We start from the raw sequence: 17513 nt of genomic DNA, 5'->3' as shown, positions 1-17513 counted from the left end.
ATATATATATATATATATATATATATATGTATATATATAAATATATATATATATATATACAGTATATATATATATATATATATATATATATATATATATATATATATATATATATATATATATATATATATAAGCATCGTAATGCAGTTGATATCTAGATAACTGTTTAAGTTGAATATTTTGATTTTTATTACCAAAGAACAATATTGAAACAGAATGACTGATTACCTTGTCCTCGTCTATTACCATTGCGTTCACTATCATCTGTAAATACATTTGAAGTTATTACTACAACTAGTCCTTACCTTTTCATGCTTTATTTATCTTCAACGACAATACTGGATTCTTCTTCTTGTATGAGTTTCTGAGTAAACACCTGCCACCTCTATAAAATAGTAAATACCAGCTTTTTCTCTTTCCCAACGAATACTAGTTGAGTTAATATTAACACAAAATCGTTAACGAGGCTAATGCGAAAGTGGTGCTATTACGGATGGTTGTAACCAATCGTTTGATTTACAGACTATGATACATTCATTTATAACGTTCCTACTCCCTCTCTTAAAAAGGATTTAATTATGCTCTTTAGTCATCAGGAAACATCCCTGCAAAGTCTTGTGAATTAACAAACCCTGCGTTGAGCAGTGAGGTGGCCTGTTAATCAACAAACGAAGTCAGCTTTCACTACAAAGAACGGCTCGCGTCGAAGAAAGCAGGGATGACTAAACCATCTTAGCTATCTATATATAATATATGATATATCTAACGTAAATTCTCAGGATAGCTAATTTTAACTTTCACCGAGGTAACCAGCTGTGATAATACAAGACCAGTTAACAAATAAATTAGATTATCTATCAAAAATTTAATTCAATGATATTTTAAGTCTGAACTGAGGAGACACTAATGTATCAAAATCTCTACGGGAGTAGAACACTAACAATAGCGTTCACGTTTTCTATACATGAGGTTTATATTTGATTTATCAGCTAATTGATGAAATTAGCAGTTACTGTTAGTTTTTAAGCCAACCCCAACTAGGACGAACGGTTTGTTGATATAAAAAATTCAAATAAATTCCCGTTTTACTTCAATACCAATGTAATTATTAAAATATGCTTAATCTGACAAGAGACGCGAATCACCTCTTTCATGCTAAAACACTGTTAGCCTAAGTGTTTAAGCTGCATTCAATTGAAGTCATTTGGGATACAAAAGAAAAGCATCGAATGAGGAATGTCTTTTGTACCATGCTTTAATTTAAAAAGAACGAAGATATCCGTCCAACAGGAGCATGATGAGAAGAGTTCTCTCTCTCTCTCTCTCTCTCTCTGACAGTTAAACTTTAATCCAGTTGATCTTCATCCACGCAATCTCTTCTTTATTTATCAATTTTTTCCATGCCAGCTTCCTCTGCTTGTTCATTTTTTTGTCTGCTGTTCTTTGTTCTCTACTAACGATTGTACTCCGCCTTCCATTCATTCGTCTTTCTGGCAATTCATCCAAGCCTACCTTCCTCGAACTTTCACCTAGGCCGTCTGAATGCCCAAGCAACATCATTTTATTTCTGTTACTCATATACTTCCATACTGAGGATGATGGGAGATTATTCAAAGTAATGCAAGCGGCAATGGGTCATCATGGGGTCTGAAAGTCAGCATGGTTGAAAGGTTAATTCGTTTTCCCATTTTCATAGTTCCCTGAAAAACGTATTAACAAAATTATTCGATAAACGTGATAAGGGCAAAATACTTAGAACGTTTAGCACACCGAGAATACCATATACTCGTGCGTGTGAGAGAGAGAGAGAGAGAGAGAGAGAGAGAGAGAGAGAGAGAGAGAGAGAGAGAGAGAGAGAGAGAGACTACAATGCTGTCGGGGGTGGGGAAAGGCTTCCGCAGGTCAGCTCGATCTCGGCTTTTAGTCTAACGACAGTGAAAGTAAGTCGAGAATAGTTCTGGAGCCTTTCGGTCTCTCCTCCTCCTCCTCCTCCTCCTCCTCCTCCTACTCCTCCTCCTGCAGTGGACACAACTGTCCTGCAAAAGGTCATAAAGATAATCTGCCGAGATGCCGCCGCGTGTACGAGCCAAAAGGGAAACTTTTGCTACGAGGGCGAATGGTGGGGGAAGGCAATAAATAGGTTCTTGTTACTTTCTATTATTTATACGATTATTATTATCCTAGTGTGCCTGTTGCATAAAAAATGACAGCAATACTTAGGCATTTTGAAGCTGCATTGTACTTTCGATATATCAAGTGCATCGTGTTATTAGCAATTTCTTGTTTAAGATTTTTCGTGACGGCTGAAAATGGAGTTCCTTATTCTTAGATTGCCTGCCTTACATACAGAAAAAATAATGCTCTGTATGAAATAGATCGTGTTTTAATTATGTAGTATGACTGTTATTATAACTGCCTTTTAATTGCACTGTTCCATCAGATCATGAAATTTTGCAAGAGGTTGCTCTGTAGCCTCATAATCAGTTGCCTCAAATAACATTAACACAACTATTTTCAAGATCTCGAGGTCACGATACGTCAAAAGTCGCAAGAATACCCCCAAAATGCTTATCTTTCAGATATATAATTTTTATAAATCACGTCCAGTCACATATTACCACAAATCTTCGGTACATCTCAAAGATGAAAGATTGCGGAGCGCGTTTGGCATTAACAATTTCTTACGTTTTCGGAGAAACGGTGATAAAAAAAGACGCTTTTTACAATTGAATAGCATTTGCATCTGCATCTGCGCTGAACTGGAGTGAATATCTGGAACGGTTGTTAAAAAAAATAACGAATTCATTAAATCTATTAAAAATTAAAAGTGGAAACTGGAAGTTGCAAATTGTTGTTGTTGTGCTCAGGAGCAATAAACTCTGAGGAAATCATAATATTCTCTGGTCCCATGAAGTTTTTCGCTTACTGTCGCAGACAGTTAGATAGACATGTTGTCCATGATTATCATTATATCATTATTATAGTTTGTTTTTGTTATTTTTAAGAATTGTGTCTAGACACATATAGAACCAGCCAAAGTGGCCATTAAGTTGCGGAATACCCATAAGAGCGAATAATGAAAAACATCACGTAAAGGTTAACAAAAGAACGTTTTAGATAAACAATCAAAGTCAAGTATGTAGGTTCATCTTTCCTCTCGAGAAAGTCTAGAATGCTATTGGGAATTGACAAAAAGGATTTGTCAGCCTTTATCTAGACAAGGAATGGACTGAACAATAAGGAAGTGAAATGCTTTATCACAAAAATATTCCCTGTGTGGAAATTCACCTGCTCTTTGGCCTCATTGTTGTCTGATGTCTTCGACAGCGGGATATTCAGATCGGCTGTAAGTTCCTGAGGACTCATATTTGGGATGAGGTTACTTGCCCTATGCTTATTACCCCATAGATAGTCAAGAGAGATTATGAGACGATGGCCTTCAGTTTCTATTGGAGGTTACCCAATTATCTACAGACCAGGGCCTAAGCTACTGAACTCCACTGACTGGAAGACCACCAGTCAAGCGAATGTACCACAATTGGTGCTAATTTTCACCCTAAACATTTTTTCCTCAAAAATGTTTCAAATATCATACTTATGTGAAACATGGCGTTTCTTGAGACATATCATCACATTTATCAGAATTTATGCAGAGTTCAAAAACCCTGCATAAACGTATAAATGAAAATTTATACGTTTATGTTGGTCCCATGTCCGAGATAGAAGATAAGTCGATGCATGTGCCCAGTAAAATAAACATGCAACGGGTCATAATGAGGCCTTAGAGCCAACAGAAAAGTAACAAATATTGTAGAAATTGAATAAATGTGTTGATAAAACGACATCGTTTCAGTTACCAAAACGTATTGATAACGAAACATAAGAATATTAGCCTTCACAGATTACAGAAAATTAAACTCAGGGCTGAAGTGCGGACGGGCATAACCTGAAAGCAAGTATGATTCTTTCCAAGTTCTGGTCTAGTTGCTTTCCTTCCCACCTCTATTTATAGACCTTATCTGTACTGCAGCATATATTGCTTGAGTGTCTGACTCTTCTCTCTCTCTCTCTCTCTCTCTCTCTCTCTCTCAGTGAAGCACATTCCTGCACATGTTTGGCGAAGGATACCGCGAGTAGAGTGGAATTTTTTATACAGGAGGAGGGGATGGGGGAAGCCGTGAAGTTCCTCACGTTCCTATTGACGGATATGAAAAGGCAATTGATTTTCATTCTGATTTACCACTACGAGAAGAACAGAACTTTCTAAAAGGGTTGCGAGAACTCTACAAACACGCGGACTCACCCACCCACACATACATTCACACACACATACATACACAGACAGAGACACACAGATATATATATATATATATATATATATATATATATATATATATATATATATATATATATATATATATACTGTATCGCACATATATATATACATATATATTTATATATATGTGTATATGTGTGTTTGTATGTCAGTGTGTAGATAGTTAAATAGCTAAATATGTTTATTAGCTAGTCTTAAATGTTATACTTCAACTCAACGCCCCACACGCTGCCTCTCTGTTTATTATCATGAGTTTTTCTAGGTCCATGTTTGCCACATACAGCACGCACTTATTTACGGCTGGGTACCCCGGTGGGCAGAGGGCCAGGAAAGATCCACAAACCCAGCAAACGTGAGCAGAGTATATCACCACGCAGAGAGAGAGAGAGAGAGAGAGAGAGAGAGAGAGAGAGAGAGAGAGAGAGAGAGAGAGAGAGAGAGAGAGACTTATACCAATAAGAGGTCTAGTGCTGTTGCATCATTCTGAAAGAAAGCAGTTTATTTTCATTTTATTATTTTTCATAGCAATCAAAACTGCCCATTTCCTGAGACTGGTACTGAAAAGCTTTTCATAGGCGATCTCTTCACCCTTCCGTTTCTCCTTACTCTACTTACTTTACGAGGGAGCTTATAGCTTCCATGTGAGTAATGCCTATTTCATTCTCTCTCCTACCGTCTGATCCCTTCTTGGGCGAGTCGGTAGAGTTGTGGGCTAGCACTCGCTAGGCCCGAGTTCGAGTCTCCGGCCGGCCAATGAAGAGTTAGAGGAATTTATTTCTGGTGATAGAAATTCATTTCTCGCTATAATGTGGTTCGGATTCCACAATAAGCTGTAGGTCCCGTTGCTAAGTAACCAACTGGTTCTTAGCCACGTTAAATAAGTCTAATCCTTCGGGCCAGCCCTTGGAGAGCTGTTAATCAGCTCAGTGGTCTGGTAAAACTAAGGTATACTTAACTTTTTATCTGATCCGTTCTATAGGCCTGGGACAGTAAGGGAAGCGTGTGTGGTTCATGCCATTGACCTCTGCATTTTGGAAAACATTTCAGCAAAATTAGTTCTTCCATTACTTTGGGGATTATTCCCGATTGCGTGTAAATTTACTCATTGCATTTAATTGGAAATGCAATGACTAAAATCTATAATGTATCATCTGTTCATGAAAATAACACTAGTATTTCAATCAGCTATGGCATAGCCAATATCATCTCAAGTCCAAAGAAAATATATCACTGTTGTTTAAACCAAAAGCACCCAGTCAAATATATAGGACATCGTAACGCCTGTCAGGAAACCCCATGGCATATTAATTCTGTGGTAGGAAGTTATCTTCAGATTACACGGCTAAGTGACTGATTAACTCCATCACCCGGCAAGCTTTGGAATTCTCTTCTAACTTCTTTTTCTCTGGGCTCTACTACCTTTCTTCTTTTGAGAGGTTGGTTTACGGATTTGTGCCTGGTTAACTTATATCCTTCGTTATTCCTTTCTCAGATTTTTATTTCAGGCTGGAAAAGGCATTTGGCTCCCTGTCCCATTGGCCTTTGCACATAAAATGTTTAATTTCGTGCACGCTCATACACGCAGACACACACACGGATTATATGAATAACTACTGAGATTACTGTAACACTTGTGATTATACTCACACTATGTAGATTTTACCATATTATATAATATACACACGTATATATATATATATATATATATATATATATATATATATATATATATATATATATATATATATATATATATATATATATGTACACACAATCTACTGCCCGCTTTTTACCAGATATGTTTGTCATTTTATTAACCACAATGACCCTTAACTTATCGATTTCCTCGCATTTTGGAAAGGCTTTAACTACGAAGCCTACTTAGTTTCAAAAATCTAGATAGAAATGAAGTTATTTTGATACCCAGAAATTCGATGTCAGGTTCGAGTTGTGTGTGTGCCTATAATTACTCATTATTGCCTCGTTCTGTACCCCGAACCCGACATCGAATCTCGGCCAGGCATCAGAATAAGTTCATTTCTATCTAGAATTTGAACTAGGCTTCGTAGTTAAAAGCCTTTCCAAAACGTGAAGAAATCGAGTAGTTAAAAGGCATTGTGGTTAATAAAAAAATAACAATATATATATTATATATATAGAGAGAGATATATATATATATATATATATATATATATATATATATATATATATATATATATATATATATATATTACATAAATGTATATATAGTGTGAGCATAATCATAAGTGTTACAGTAATCTCAGTACTTGCTCATTTAATGATATATTTGATTAGAGTACGTGTTCTAAAGTGATTCAGTTGATTAAGAAGTCGTAACAAAAACTAGACAAATTTTGCGTAGACATTTTCACTGAAAACCTGACTTTTAAGTTAAAGTAAGATCAGTTGATATTTTATCTTACAAAAAATCATTTATAAATCGGCCAGTTTTCTGTAAGAAATGTACCTTTGTATTATTTTGAACAAGGTAATAGAAAGTTTTAATCCCTTTGCACAACAAACCCGGGAATCAATACAATCCCCACGGGCCGGACAAGAAGGTGTTGAGAATAATGATTCTCACCCTCACCTCATAAAGAGAAAAAAGCTTTTTGTTACTGACACATGCAATAAATTTTAGGAGTCTAATCTAAGGGGGAATGAGCAACACTGAATCTCAAGATGCCAGCAGAGAGGGTTACTATAGTACACTGGTCAGCCAATCACAGCGCTGGAAAATGGCCAGTGCACTGCAGTCTCTCAAAGCTCAGGGGAGTGAACATCGCTTCGAGACCTGAGGAACATGTCTTTCAAAAGTTATAACTTTCATTAAACCTCAGTTTTACCCAAAGAATAGCAGTGTTTCCCAGTTTCATCACTAAACATGTCACGCCAATGGTTGAAGGATTATATGATATATGAATTATTTACTTCAATAAACTTAATGGTAAGATATTTGTAGTGAAATAAACAAGAAATTTTTAAAGATAAATGTATTCTATCGTTCCATGGCATCGCAGTGCATTCATCATTTATCGTCTTGTGTCTCATAAAATTTCGTAGCTTAAATGTCATGGATGGCAATGCTACCTAAAAAGCACAGGTAGGGGTATTAATCAATATGAAAATAAGCAAGCGATTAAGAATATTAAAATGTGCGGGGATGCACGCAGACTATAGCCTATCCCGGGCAACCAGCAGCTCTTTACACATTCCTTAGGCCTACTTCTAGAGGAATCTCTTGCTTTCGCTTGTTGTTATTTGGGGCCGTACTTGAATGACGCTTGTATGTCAGATCTTGCATTCTAGTTCAATAAACGAGCCTAGGATTATGTAATGACTCGTCTACGGCCGTCCGAATAAAGAGCTAACTTCTCCACACGGGTGCAACCAGCTGCACTTGACAGTAGGCCTACGGTAGCGCCCTATCAGGGCCCGCGATACGGAAAACAATTAAAATGAGTAATTATAGACTACATACATACATAGATACATAGAAAAGTATGGTATGTGTATGTAACATTTTTTGTAGGGGGGCGAGGCGGCTCACAATATTAGTAGTGTAGTTGATTGCAGACGGCCATAGACGAGTCATTACATGATCCTAGGCTCGTTTATTGAATAGAATGCAAGATCTGACATACAAGCGACATTCAAGTATGGCCCCAAATAACAACAAGCGAAAGCAAGAGATTCCTCTAGAAGTAGGCCTAAGGAATGTGTAAAGAGCTGCTGGTTGCCCGGGATAGGCTATGGTCTGCGTGCATCCCCGCACATTTTAATATTCTTAATCGCTTGCTTATTTTCATATTGATTGATAGCCCTACCTATACTTTTTAGGTAGCATTGCCATCCATGACATTTAAACTACGAAATTTTATGAGACACAAGACGATAAATGATGAATGCACTGCGATGCCATGTAAGGAACGAAAGAATACATTTTATCTTTAAAAATTTCTTGTTTATTTCACTACCAAATACCTTACTATTAAGTTTATTGAAGTAAATAATTCATATATCATTATAATCCTTCAACCATTGGCTTGACATGTTTAGTGATGAAACTGGGAAACACTACTATTCTTTGAGTAAAACTGAGGTTTAATGAAAGTTATAACTTTTGAAAGACATATTCCTCAGGTCTCGGAGCGATGTTTACTCTCTGGAGCTTTGAGAAAGACTGCACACTGGCCATTTTCCAGCGCTGTGATTGGCTGACCACTAGCCAATCAGGAGCGTTGTAAGGGACGGCGCTAAGCACCAAATGCACGGCTGATGTGAATGTACTATAGTATTGCGGATTTAATTTCGAAATATATTTGTACGTAGGTTAAACAAAGCACTAATTTTTTTTCGAAGGAGATTAGCGACCCCTGCAGAAAATTAACACTTAGAAACTTGTAAGATACCAGGGAAGAAGAAGAAAGAGGGAAACCAAGAAAGAGATGGGAAGGACTTTGAGGGAGATCAGAAGGGAATTGATGAGGCAGAAGCACAGGATAGAAATAGATGGAAACGGCTCATCTGAAACACATATAAAAACATGGCCACAAGAAGAAGCCAGCGGAGTAGATGAGCTATCAACAAGGAGACAGAAAAAAATAGGTTTGCTCTTATAATCATTTTATTGGTGATAATGCATGAAAATAAAAATAAAAAAACATTTTGTACTTGCAGTCAACAAGAAGCATAATAATTCACAAGAATAGAAATTATATAAAAAAACAAGGAACGCAAGGGACCATAACAGTTACGAACAAAAACAAGAAGTAAAAAATAGAAAGTAATCACATATAAAGTCTTCTAACAACAAAACTTATATCAGTATCAAATTTTGTTTCAGTGACTATGACTAACTAAATTCTTCCAATTATCAAAATGTCATAACAGCTTTATTTACATTATATATACATAGAGTTGTAATTATATTGGGCCATATCACATAAGTCATCATCAACTTTTTCAACAAGGAACTATAACAATAAATGCAACTTTTATATAACTTCGAAGTCGCTATTTTCTTTGAAGTAAAACACTTATGCACAGCGAAGCAAAGCACTTCTACCAACTTGACTAAAGACCAACAAAGAACAAACAAGCAAACAAAGGAAGCAAGGAAAGCAGTTGGTTGGATCGAACAACATAAGTCAGAGAAGTAGTCGAAAGCAAATCCAGGAAGTCCAGGAAAGCGCTGTCTTGGAATACTGGAATTCTAATCCAAGAAATAACCGAATTGTAATCCTCATTCCAGAAGAGCTAACCTGGAGGCCTTATTCCAGGAAAATTGTTCTTGGAAGCCTTATTCCAAGAAGTTCCTGTCGGTGCGGCCGAAGTACTCGTTCACGTAGGTGTACTGATCAGCCTGCTCGCAAGGCAGCGCGTTCTCGGGGAAGTCGCAGATGAGGCGCTCCTGGTCGAACATTGTCCCTTCGCCGCAGAAGAAGGAGAACTGCCTGGTGATGACGTCGCCGAAGTTGATGTAAGGCAGGCAGATGTGGAAGATCTGGCAGCCGTTGGCTGTGTCGGCGTAGTAGCCGTAAGGGAGGTTGGCGCAGTCGAAACCGGGCACGATGTTGCCCAAAACCAGGGATGCGTTGGAGGGGAGCTCGAAAAGGTCTGGAAAGCTGTCCCTCCTGTGGCGGATTCCAGGGACCACAGAGGCTGCGGCTGCTGCTGCAAGAACTAGGAAAGAGAGAAAGGGTTGACTCCTGCTTATAAAAGAACCTTATGACACTATTATTAGAAAAAGAACATGAATGTTGCATTTTGCTTTAAATGTAACGGCTTTTTCATTTCTCTAAAAGTATGATTTTTCTCGCTGCTGCTACAGGAACTAGGTAAAGGAACAATGAGATTATGCCCTCAGTATATGAAAAGTAATTGAAATACTGGATTTTACATTGATATGGAATGAAATCTCTACTCCGCTTGAAATTAACTAGTAATTGAAATAGATTTGATAGAGGAGTCGAGATTTAAACATTTAAAATTAAGAAGTGTATTTTACGTTAATTAGAAACGTAACGCCATCAGTAATTCGTTCAATGGATTTCACATAATTTACCCTGGAAAAAGGGACAATTTTTGCCAAGAATAAGGAGTACATAGAGGATCAAAAAATAAATGACGGTAACATAGAAAACCACTTGCAATTGTACTGTGAACGGAATCTAAATATAAAAAAACGAAAAACAAATAAAATATCCGTAAGAGAACTAACAAGGAAAAGCATTCATCAAAAAAAAAAAAACTATAAAAATGAATCGCTCGGAAGAGAGCAGACAACGAAGCGCATTTCCCCAACAAGAATAGCCATGCGAATATTTCTGTGAATGTTGCGCCAGGTTCAGGTTCCACGGTCAGCAAGGCTGCTCTCAGTGCACATTCCTGTTCATCTCTGTCACAGTCACTTTCCTTCACTTTCTTTTCCATGTCCAAAAATAGACTTTCAGGTTTGTGGGTTGTGCGAACCGAATCCCGACAAAAGATGTGAGCAGACCGAAGTGTTAAAGTTCACACCCCGCGAAAAAAAACATTGCTGAATCTTGCAATAAGCTTCAGCAGTCTTATTCAAGAGGCAGCGGGCCGTAATGATGCTCAAATGCAAAGAACGAGAGAGAGAGAGAGAGAGAGAGAGAGAGAGAGAGAGAGAGAGAGAGAGAGAGAGAGAAGAATTACCAAAAATATAAATTATTATAACTTTTCTGCAGTCTTAGTGATTCCCTCATCAGAACGAAAGTCTTTTTCGTAGTACAAACAATTCCGGTACTGAAACTTGCTTACTTTAGGTCTATTGTTTGTCTTAAGCTAAATATTTGCTTTATTTTATATGAAAAAATGAAAGAATAACAAATAAAGACGAAAATATCCAAGCAGGCTGCTTGCTTACTCATAGGCCGGTTGTAAGTCTGAATAAAATAGGAATTTTTTAGCGTAGGATTAACGTCCATATCATGATGAAAAAAAATATTAAAGTTTCTTGCAAAAGACCTTAGCAGTCTGATGTTAGTAGGAATGGGTCATAAGGAAGTCTGGAAGTCACTGGAGTAAAAGTAAATTAAGTTTTGTCAATGGACTGATCTCAAAAAATATAATTAAAAAGGAAGATGTTCAAATGCCCCTCTAATAGGTATTCAACACATTTTTATCCTTTTTTCGGGAGAAAGAAGTGATTGAGTTACTAAATCATACAATGTGTTTTAGGATGACGTTGCTAAATATTATGAGTTACAGTACTTTAAAAGGACTATCTTTATCCTACATTAGGATAACATTTAAATTACAACAACCGAGAATTGAACAAAAGAGCAATAATTAAAAGCTGAAGCAACATTGAACGAGTATCTCTTAGGGAAAGATCATTCAGAACACAAATTAAGGCTGATAATAATTTTGAAAAATGATTTTCTACATACCAAAGGCGACGGCAATGGCTTTCATGGTGGAAAATAGAAGACGAGGTCGAGAAATTAAGCTGCAATTCACGAAGAAGAAGAGGAACGCTTTCTTGTTGCTGTTCGTTCAAGAGCCAGTGGCGAAATGTATGCTTAAGTGTGGCACCAGACGTCCTTTATATACCCCAGTTGTCGGGGTGACAGGGGCAGCCAGTGAGCGAGCAAGCCGAAAAGAGAGAGAGAGAGAGAGAGAGAGAGAGAGAGAGAGAGAGAGAGAGAGAGAGAGAGAAGTCAGGTCACCTGGATGAAAGAGGGGGAGGGGTAGGAGGAGGGTGAGGAGGGGGAGGAGGAGGAGAAAGACCAACAGCAACATTCTGGGATCATAGCTTTGTCCTTTCATTTAAAGTGTGGTGCCAAATCCTTGCCGTCTGGCAGGACTTTCCCCCCTTGGCCCGGGCCCCCTGCTGGTTGGTCTCAGCAGGGAATGGAACGCCCTCCTCTAACAAAAAGACCAGTCTAGACAGAGAATTTAGGCTTCAACTTAGATTTATCTGTTGGCGGGAATTTAATTTTAGTTTGGCCTGTCATTAATTATCAAATGCATATCTGAAAGTATTGAAAGTATCAACAAACAGCACTGAAGGAATTATCCTTAAAATCAGGATGATGTAATGAAACGTACAAAAAATCTACAATTTTTCAATATTATTGCTGCTTCATGACGAACACTAACTGGATATTGAAAGGGTCTGGATTACAGAAGTGAAAGAGTTAAAAAACGAACTTTCTACACTCACGCAGAAATTGCACCGTTTGTTTCAAAGGGTTTCTTCAGGGCTATGAAGATGTCGCATCTCTGATAAATGAGACATCTATGAGACAGGAACAAGAACTACGCTCTCTCTGTTAGCGTCTCTGGCCTTATTTTGGCCCATTGCTTCTGATCCAGACTCCAAATGTCTGTTTGCAGGCTTCTCAACACTGAATTTTGTAACGGATCATTCTGGCTAGAGAGATTTTGTAATTACGAAATTTGATTCCATTAAGAATATAGACTTTAAGGAAAAGTTAAACATACAAGATTGAAAAATGTTTAACGCTCCGAATCCAGAATAAGTGCACAGTTAATCATGAGCCAAGCGCTTTTAATATGCAAAGTACGAAGTATTACTGAAACTTTCAACAAACACCGGAAATTTGATGAAATCGACAACGGGTTATGATATGACCCGAAAGCCAAAAAATTAAGTAAGAGTTAAAATAGAGTATTTAAAAAAAACTATCCTCATGAAGAAATGATCCGGATAAACAAGAATGAAACGATAGTTGTATCCAGTCCTTTAAAAAAGAAAGAAAGAAAGAAAAAAAATTTCGTTTGCTGGCCAAACGTGAGAAGGCGGTTTCCAGATGTCTTTAGCCCGTGTAAGTTGATCATCTTGTTACTGCACCGGCACAAGCTCTCATGGTATAAAAGTACATTTTAGTCTTGATAACAGCCTATGCACTGTACGTACGTTTGCGTTTCTCTGATTCGTTTACCTCGAGAGAGAGAGAGAGAGAGAGAGAGAGAGAGAGAGAGAGAGAGAGAGAGAGAGAGAGAGAGAGAGAGAGAGAGAGAGAGCCATTTTGTATTTTCAGGATGAATAGGTTTCTAGTGTGTTTTTTTTTCTCTCACTCTGTCGTTTACAGATCCCCTTGTTTCGTAAGCAGCATATGTTATTTGTTTATGGAGTATACACTGTACTGAAGAAACGATTAGAGCTCTGAAAAGAAATCAAAACTTCAAAAAAGCTGGAAATTAATCTTTTTTCGTGTTACGATTTTCTTCATCACAGTCACATTGACCATCTCAGGCTGTATAATTGTTAGAAAAACATTGACTAAAACTTCTTCTGATCATGGTGGATAGTAGTACTAAAGAGTTCTAGATTATTATTATTATTATTATTATTATTATTATTATTATTATTATTATTATTATTTACTGTCTTAAAGATTAATGACTTAAAAATCAGTCCCAAGAGAATAAAGTGCCCATAATCTGAAAAGTGAAAAAAAAGCAAAGAAGAAAGTGATCAAGAACTGGAAATAACAAATAAATAAATGGTAATTTAAACGTGATCCTCCACCCAACTAAGCAAAATATCTTATTGTTGAAGGTGGCATTTTTGGAAACAGCTTCCACCACTTCACCAGCAGCCTCTCTGCCTTTGAAGGCTAACGATTATCATTATTACTACTAATGCCCGTACCCTCCTGGGAAACGGGCAAGCAGACCACCAAACAAAACAAAAAACAATGACTTTGCGTTCCTTATTCCAACCTTCACTCATCTTTTGCGATAAAGACGAACAAAATCAAAATCCGGCAGACAAAGAAGCACCAAGAGGAGTTAATCCGAGGAATAATCTGATCCTCCTTGGACTGAGCCTAACAAATATGGACGGAATGGAATCAGTAACAAAGAGGCTTGATTAGATAAACACGCACGACAAATGCTATTACTTTATCGGCCGGGTAACGAGTTGAAAACATTTTCAATCATTATGAGAGAGAGAGAGAGAGAGAGAGAGAGAGAGAGAGAGAGAGAGAGAGAGGAGGGGGTGAGAGAGAGAGAGAGAGAGAGAGAGAGAGAGAGAGAGAGAGAGAGAGAGAGAGCCACACCCCTTATCTCTCTATTAATACTTTTACTTGGCGTTATTTTCGCACGCATATCCGTATTTCGTGGATCAGACTCACACGGTCAAGCATTCATAGATTCCGGTTCTGTGTACTTTTGCACAAACATACACATTCACGTACACATGAGTACTCTTTGTGTGTATATTGTGTCAATTTTGTGTTTGTGTGTGTGTGTGAATATAGTGATGCCACTCAAATGGACTCTGAACCTTTTGGATTAGATTTCCGCTATGTACCTTTCAAATTTGAATTTTGGGAATGAAGTGACTGGAAAGACAAAAATTTAATTTAGCTCATACATTCATATCTCAGTGGACTTCAGATTTATTTGACTTGAACTGAAATAGATCCCTCCTCACTCTGGTATTATGAATCATTATCAGCGACAGAAGCAGTTGTAGTATTAAGCAGCAGTTGTAATGACAACAGTGTCACTTATGAGATTGTCTTTTCATGAATCCCCCTCTTTCATTCCATCAGAAATTATGTGACCTTTCTTCCAAGAACATTCGCCTGACAACGTTAACCAAATTTCCAAACACTGCTCTTCACAAACATCTTTTAAAATTCATTGCCTTTTCTTTTGCATGAAAGTGAGATGCAAGACTTAAAGTTATTGACATAAATGTTCTCCAGATATTTCTCGCGTTTCTACTGCTATTCCCATGACATTTATAACTTCTTTGACTAAAGGGAACCCTACACTATCGATATGACTGATGTCAGTTAGATTGAATTAATATCAGGCACGTCAGTCATTTATCCTTATCAGCCAACCTAGTCTATCAGTAGTTCTGAAATTTGGTTGATAAAATTTACAGTATGTGGTAATAATAAGTGATTCCCTATTACATGTTCTTGTAAATTGCTCACACCCTCTGGAATCTTCAAGAAAGTTTTGACATTGATCACTGACCTTCTCCAGAACTAATCTTAGTGTCAGAGAAAACCTTAATTTTCTTTATATTCGACAAAGTGAACATCCACGTCGAAATAATCAAATTCGAAACAGCTGTAGAGCTTCTCGTGTACTGCATCTCAGTTCGGGCCTTTAATGTTATTTTAATTCTACTTTTTACCAAACCTATGTTTTTCAATCCTTACCAACTGATTATAATGTAATCATATTTCTATTCTTGCTTAACTATCATGCATTGCTGATTCAGTTTACAGTGGTAATTATCCAAGAATTGTGGCCAGTATTTATCGCTAAATAAATTTCTCCCACCAAGCCACAGACTACATTCTTCCTTTTTCACTGTTTAGTAAAATATTGTATGCATTCAATGACACAGGTACAAACACAAGGAAAAGAAAGCAGAAAGTATGCATAAAAATTTCAGTGTAATGTTTACTTTATTTCCAATGTAGTTCTCTCCTTCACTAACTTGTTAAAACAACCATGCTTCAGAAAGAGAGATCGAGAGGGTAGTTTTCTGCTAAAAGGAGAAGGGACCTTTTGAGTATCGCTTAACTATCTTTTCACTAATTTTTCCCTTTTTCTTATTTACACAGTATCGTGCTTTTTCCGTCCTACGTACGGACGCTAGATAGTGATGGAAATGCTGCTTGCTTTGTGTATGTATATTCATTTGTCTGTTGATCAATCTCTATTATCACAGGTTTACTAATTTTTGTCCACATATGCTAAGTTTTTCGTATGTAGACATTCTATCCTGTATGGGATTACTTCGCAATTTAAAGAGCTTTTAGAATCTTTTCGTATGACTATTCGTAAATGTAATAATAATCTGTCACTTTAAGTGAGAAATTTGCTACAATGGGTATCACTTGTTTTGATACAGCCTGCTTCCCCTCCAGTTCGAGAGATTGAGATTCTTTACATTCTTCATTGTTTCTATGGATAAGGCTTTCTCTCAGTTTGCCCTGTGAGTTGTCTTCACCCATAAAGGAATGAGGTCTCAATGCTCTCTCTCTCTCTCTCTCTCTCTCTCTCTGTCTTTCTCTCTCTCTCTCTCTCTCAAGTCTGGACTGGGCTGCGTTGTCTGTCTTGGGCCCTAATGCATAAATGCAAATGCCCCATACAAAGAATGCCTATGTGCATCAGTTGTTACTTCTCTCTCAGCTAGCAGGTTTACTTGGTAATTTTGTTCTCCTTTTGGGATATTTATTTCATTTCATATAAGTAAAAAAGAGACAATTAAGTTTGTTTGTAAATTTTCATTACTTCAATACCTTTTACTTCAATACCTTTACGGTATATTATTCAGAGAAAACTACAGACTTCCTAAAATTTTCTTCTGGCGAGTTTTACGGGCGACCATACTGATTTCGTATTGTACTTAACTGAACAGATTCCTGTTTTATGTAGCCTTTATTATGAGTATCGTTTTGCCGTCTTTGATCAACTGCATTTTGCCAATAAGAGAGATGGAAAAGTAACAGCAACCGGGTGTTCCTTGGCTCATCTCAAAGACAGGATATTAGAAGATTAGAAAACAAGTGAAAATAGCAATTTTATATCGACGCTATTTTGTACGTATTTCTGCAAGCCGATCTCCTCATTAGCGGTTCTCAGCATTTCTCTCACCAAATACCCATTGACTTTGTCAGACCTTCGACTAGTACTCCGTGAAGCTGGTAGTGAGTATTACGGAATTATTATGAAGTAAGAGTTATTTGTCATAAAATGGTACTGTAATGCATATTATCGATTGCTATAGATTGTGTGAATTCTTTTATGCAATTTATCCTTTGCATCCTGATCGTACTTCTCTCTCTCTCTCTCTCTCTCTCTCTCTCTCTCTCTCAGAAAACTAAGAAATACTTTTCGTCAGATCTCTAAGGACCGGTCAGACAACTCTCTCGCAAAACCATATGTACTGTGAGGTTCCTTTAAATGTAAAACTCCTACACTCCATAACAACACGAAAGACACGTGGGTCCTAATAAGACTTTCGGGCATCATTAGGGCCCACTGCTACTGGCAAAAGACAGCAGCGATTTGTCGGAAGTTTCGATAACTCGACCTTACCCACTGCATTCGGTATTTCCACATTATCCCCGATTACTACCGGAATGAGTGTATCAACTCCCGCGGCAGTTTATTCTTTTTA

The 17513-nt window shown here is 37.3% G+C and overlaps 1 protein-coding gene across 1 annotated transcript; it reads right to left on the bottom strand.

Moving 5' to 3' along the window:
• Window positions 1–8987: 8987 nt before the first annotated feature.
• LOC136845978 (U-scoloptoxin(01)-Cw1a-like) lies at window positions 8988–11900 on the bottom strand. Its single transcript, XM_067116542.1, has 2 exons — window positions 11776–11900; window positions 8988–10042 (listed from the first exon to the last, which is right to left on the bottom strand). The coding sequence occupies exons 1-2, from the start codon at window positions 11798–11800 to the stop codon at window positions 9660–9662; spliced, it is 408 nt and encodes a 135-aa protein (XP_066972643.1). The 5' UTR covers window positions 11801–11900; the 3' UTR covers window positions 8988–9659.
• Window positions 11901–17513: the final 5613 nt, after the last annotated feature.

The sequence above is a fragment of the Macrobrachium rosenbergii genome, chromosome 2 (assembly GCF_040412425.1).
Source record: "Macrobrachium rosenbergii isolate ZJJX-2024 chromosome 2, ASM4041242v1, whole genome shotgun sequence".
Taxonomy (NCBI): Eukaryota; Metazoa; Arthropoda; class Malacostraca; order Decapoda; family Palaemonidae; genus Macrobrachium; species Macrobrachium rosenbergii.
The sequence above is the reverse complement of the archived record's forward strand: the minus strand, read 5'-3'. Positions and strand labels throughout refer to the sequence as shown.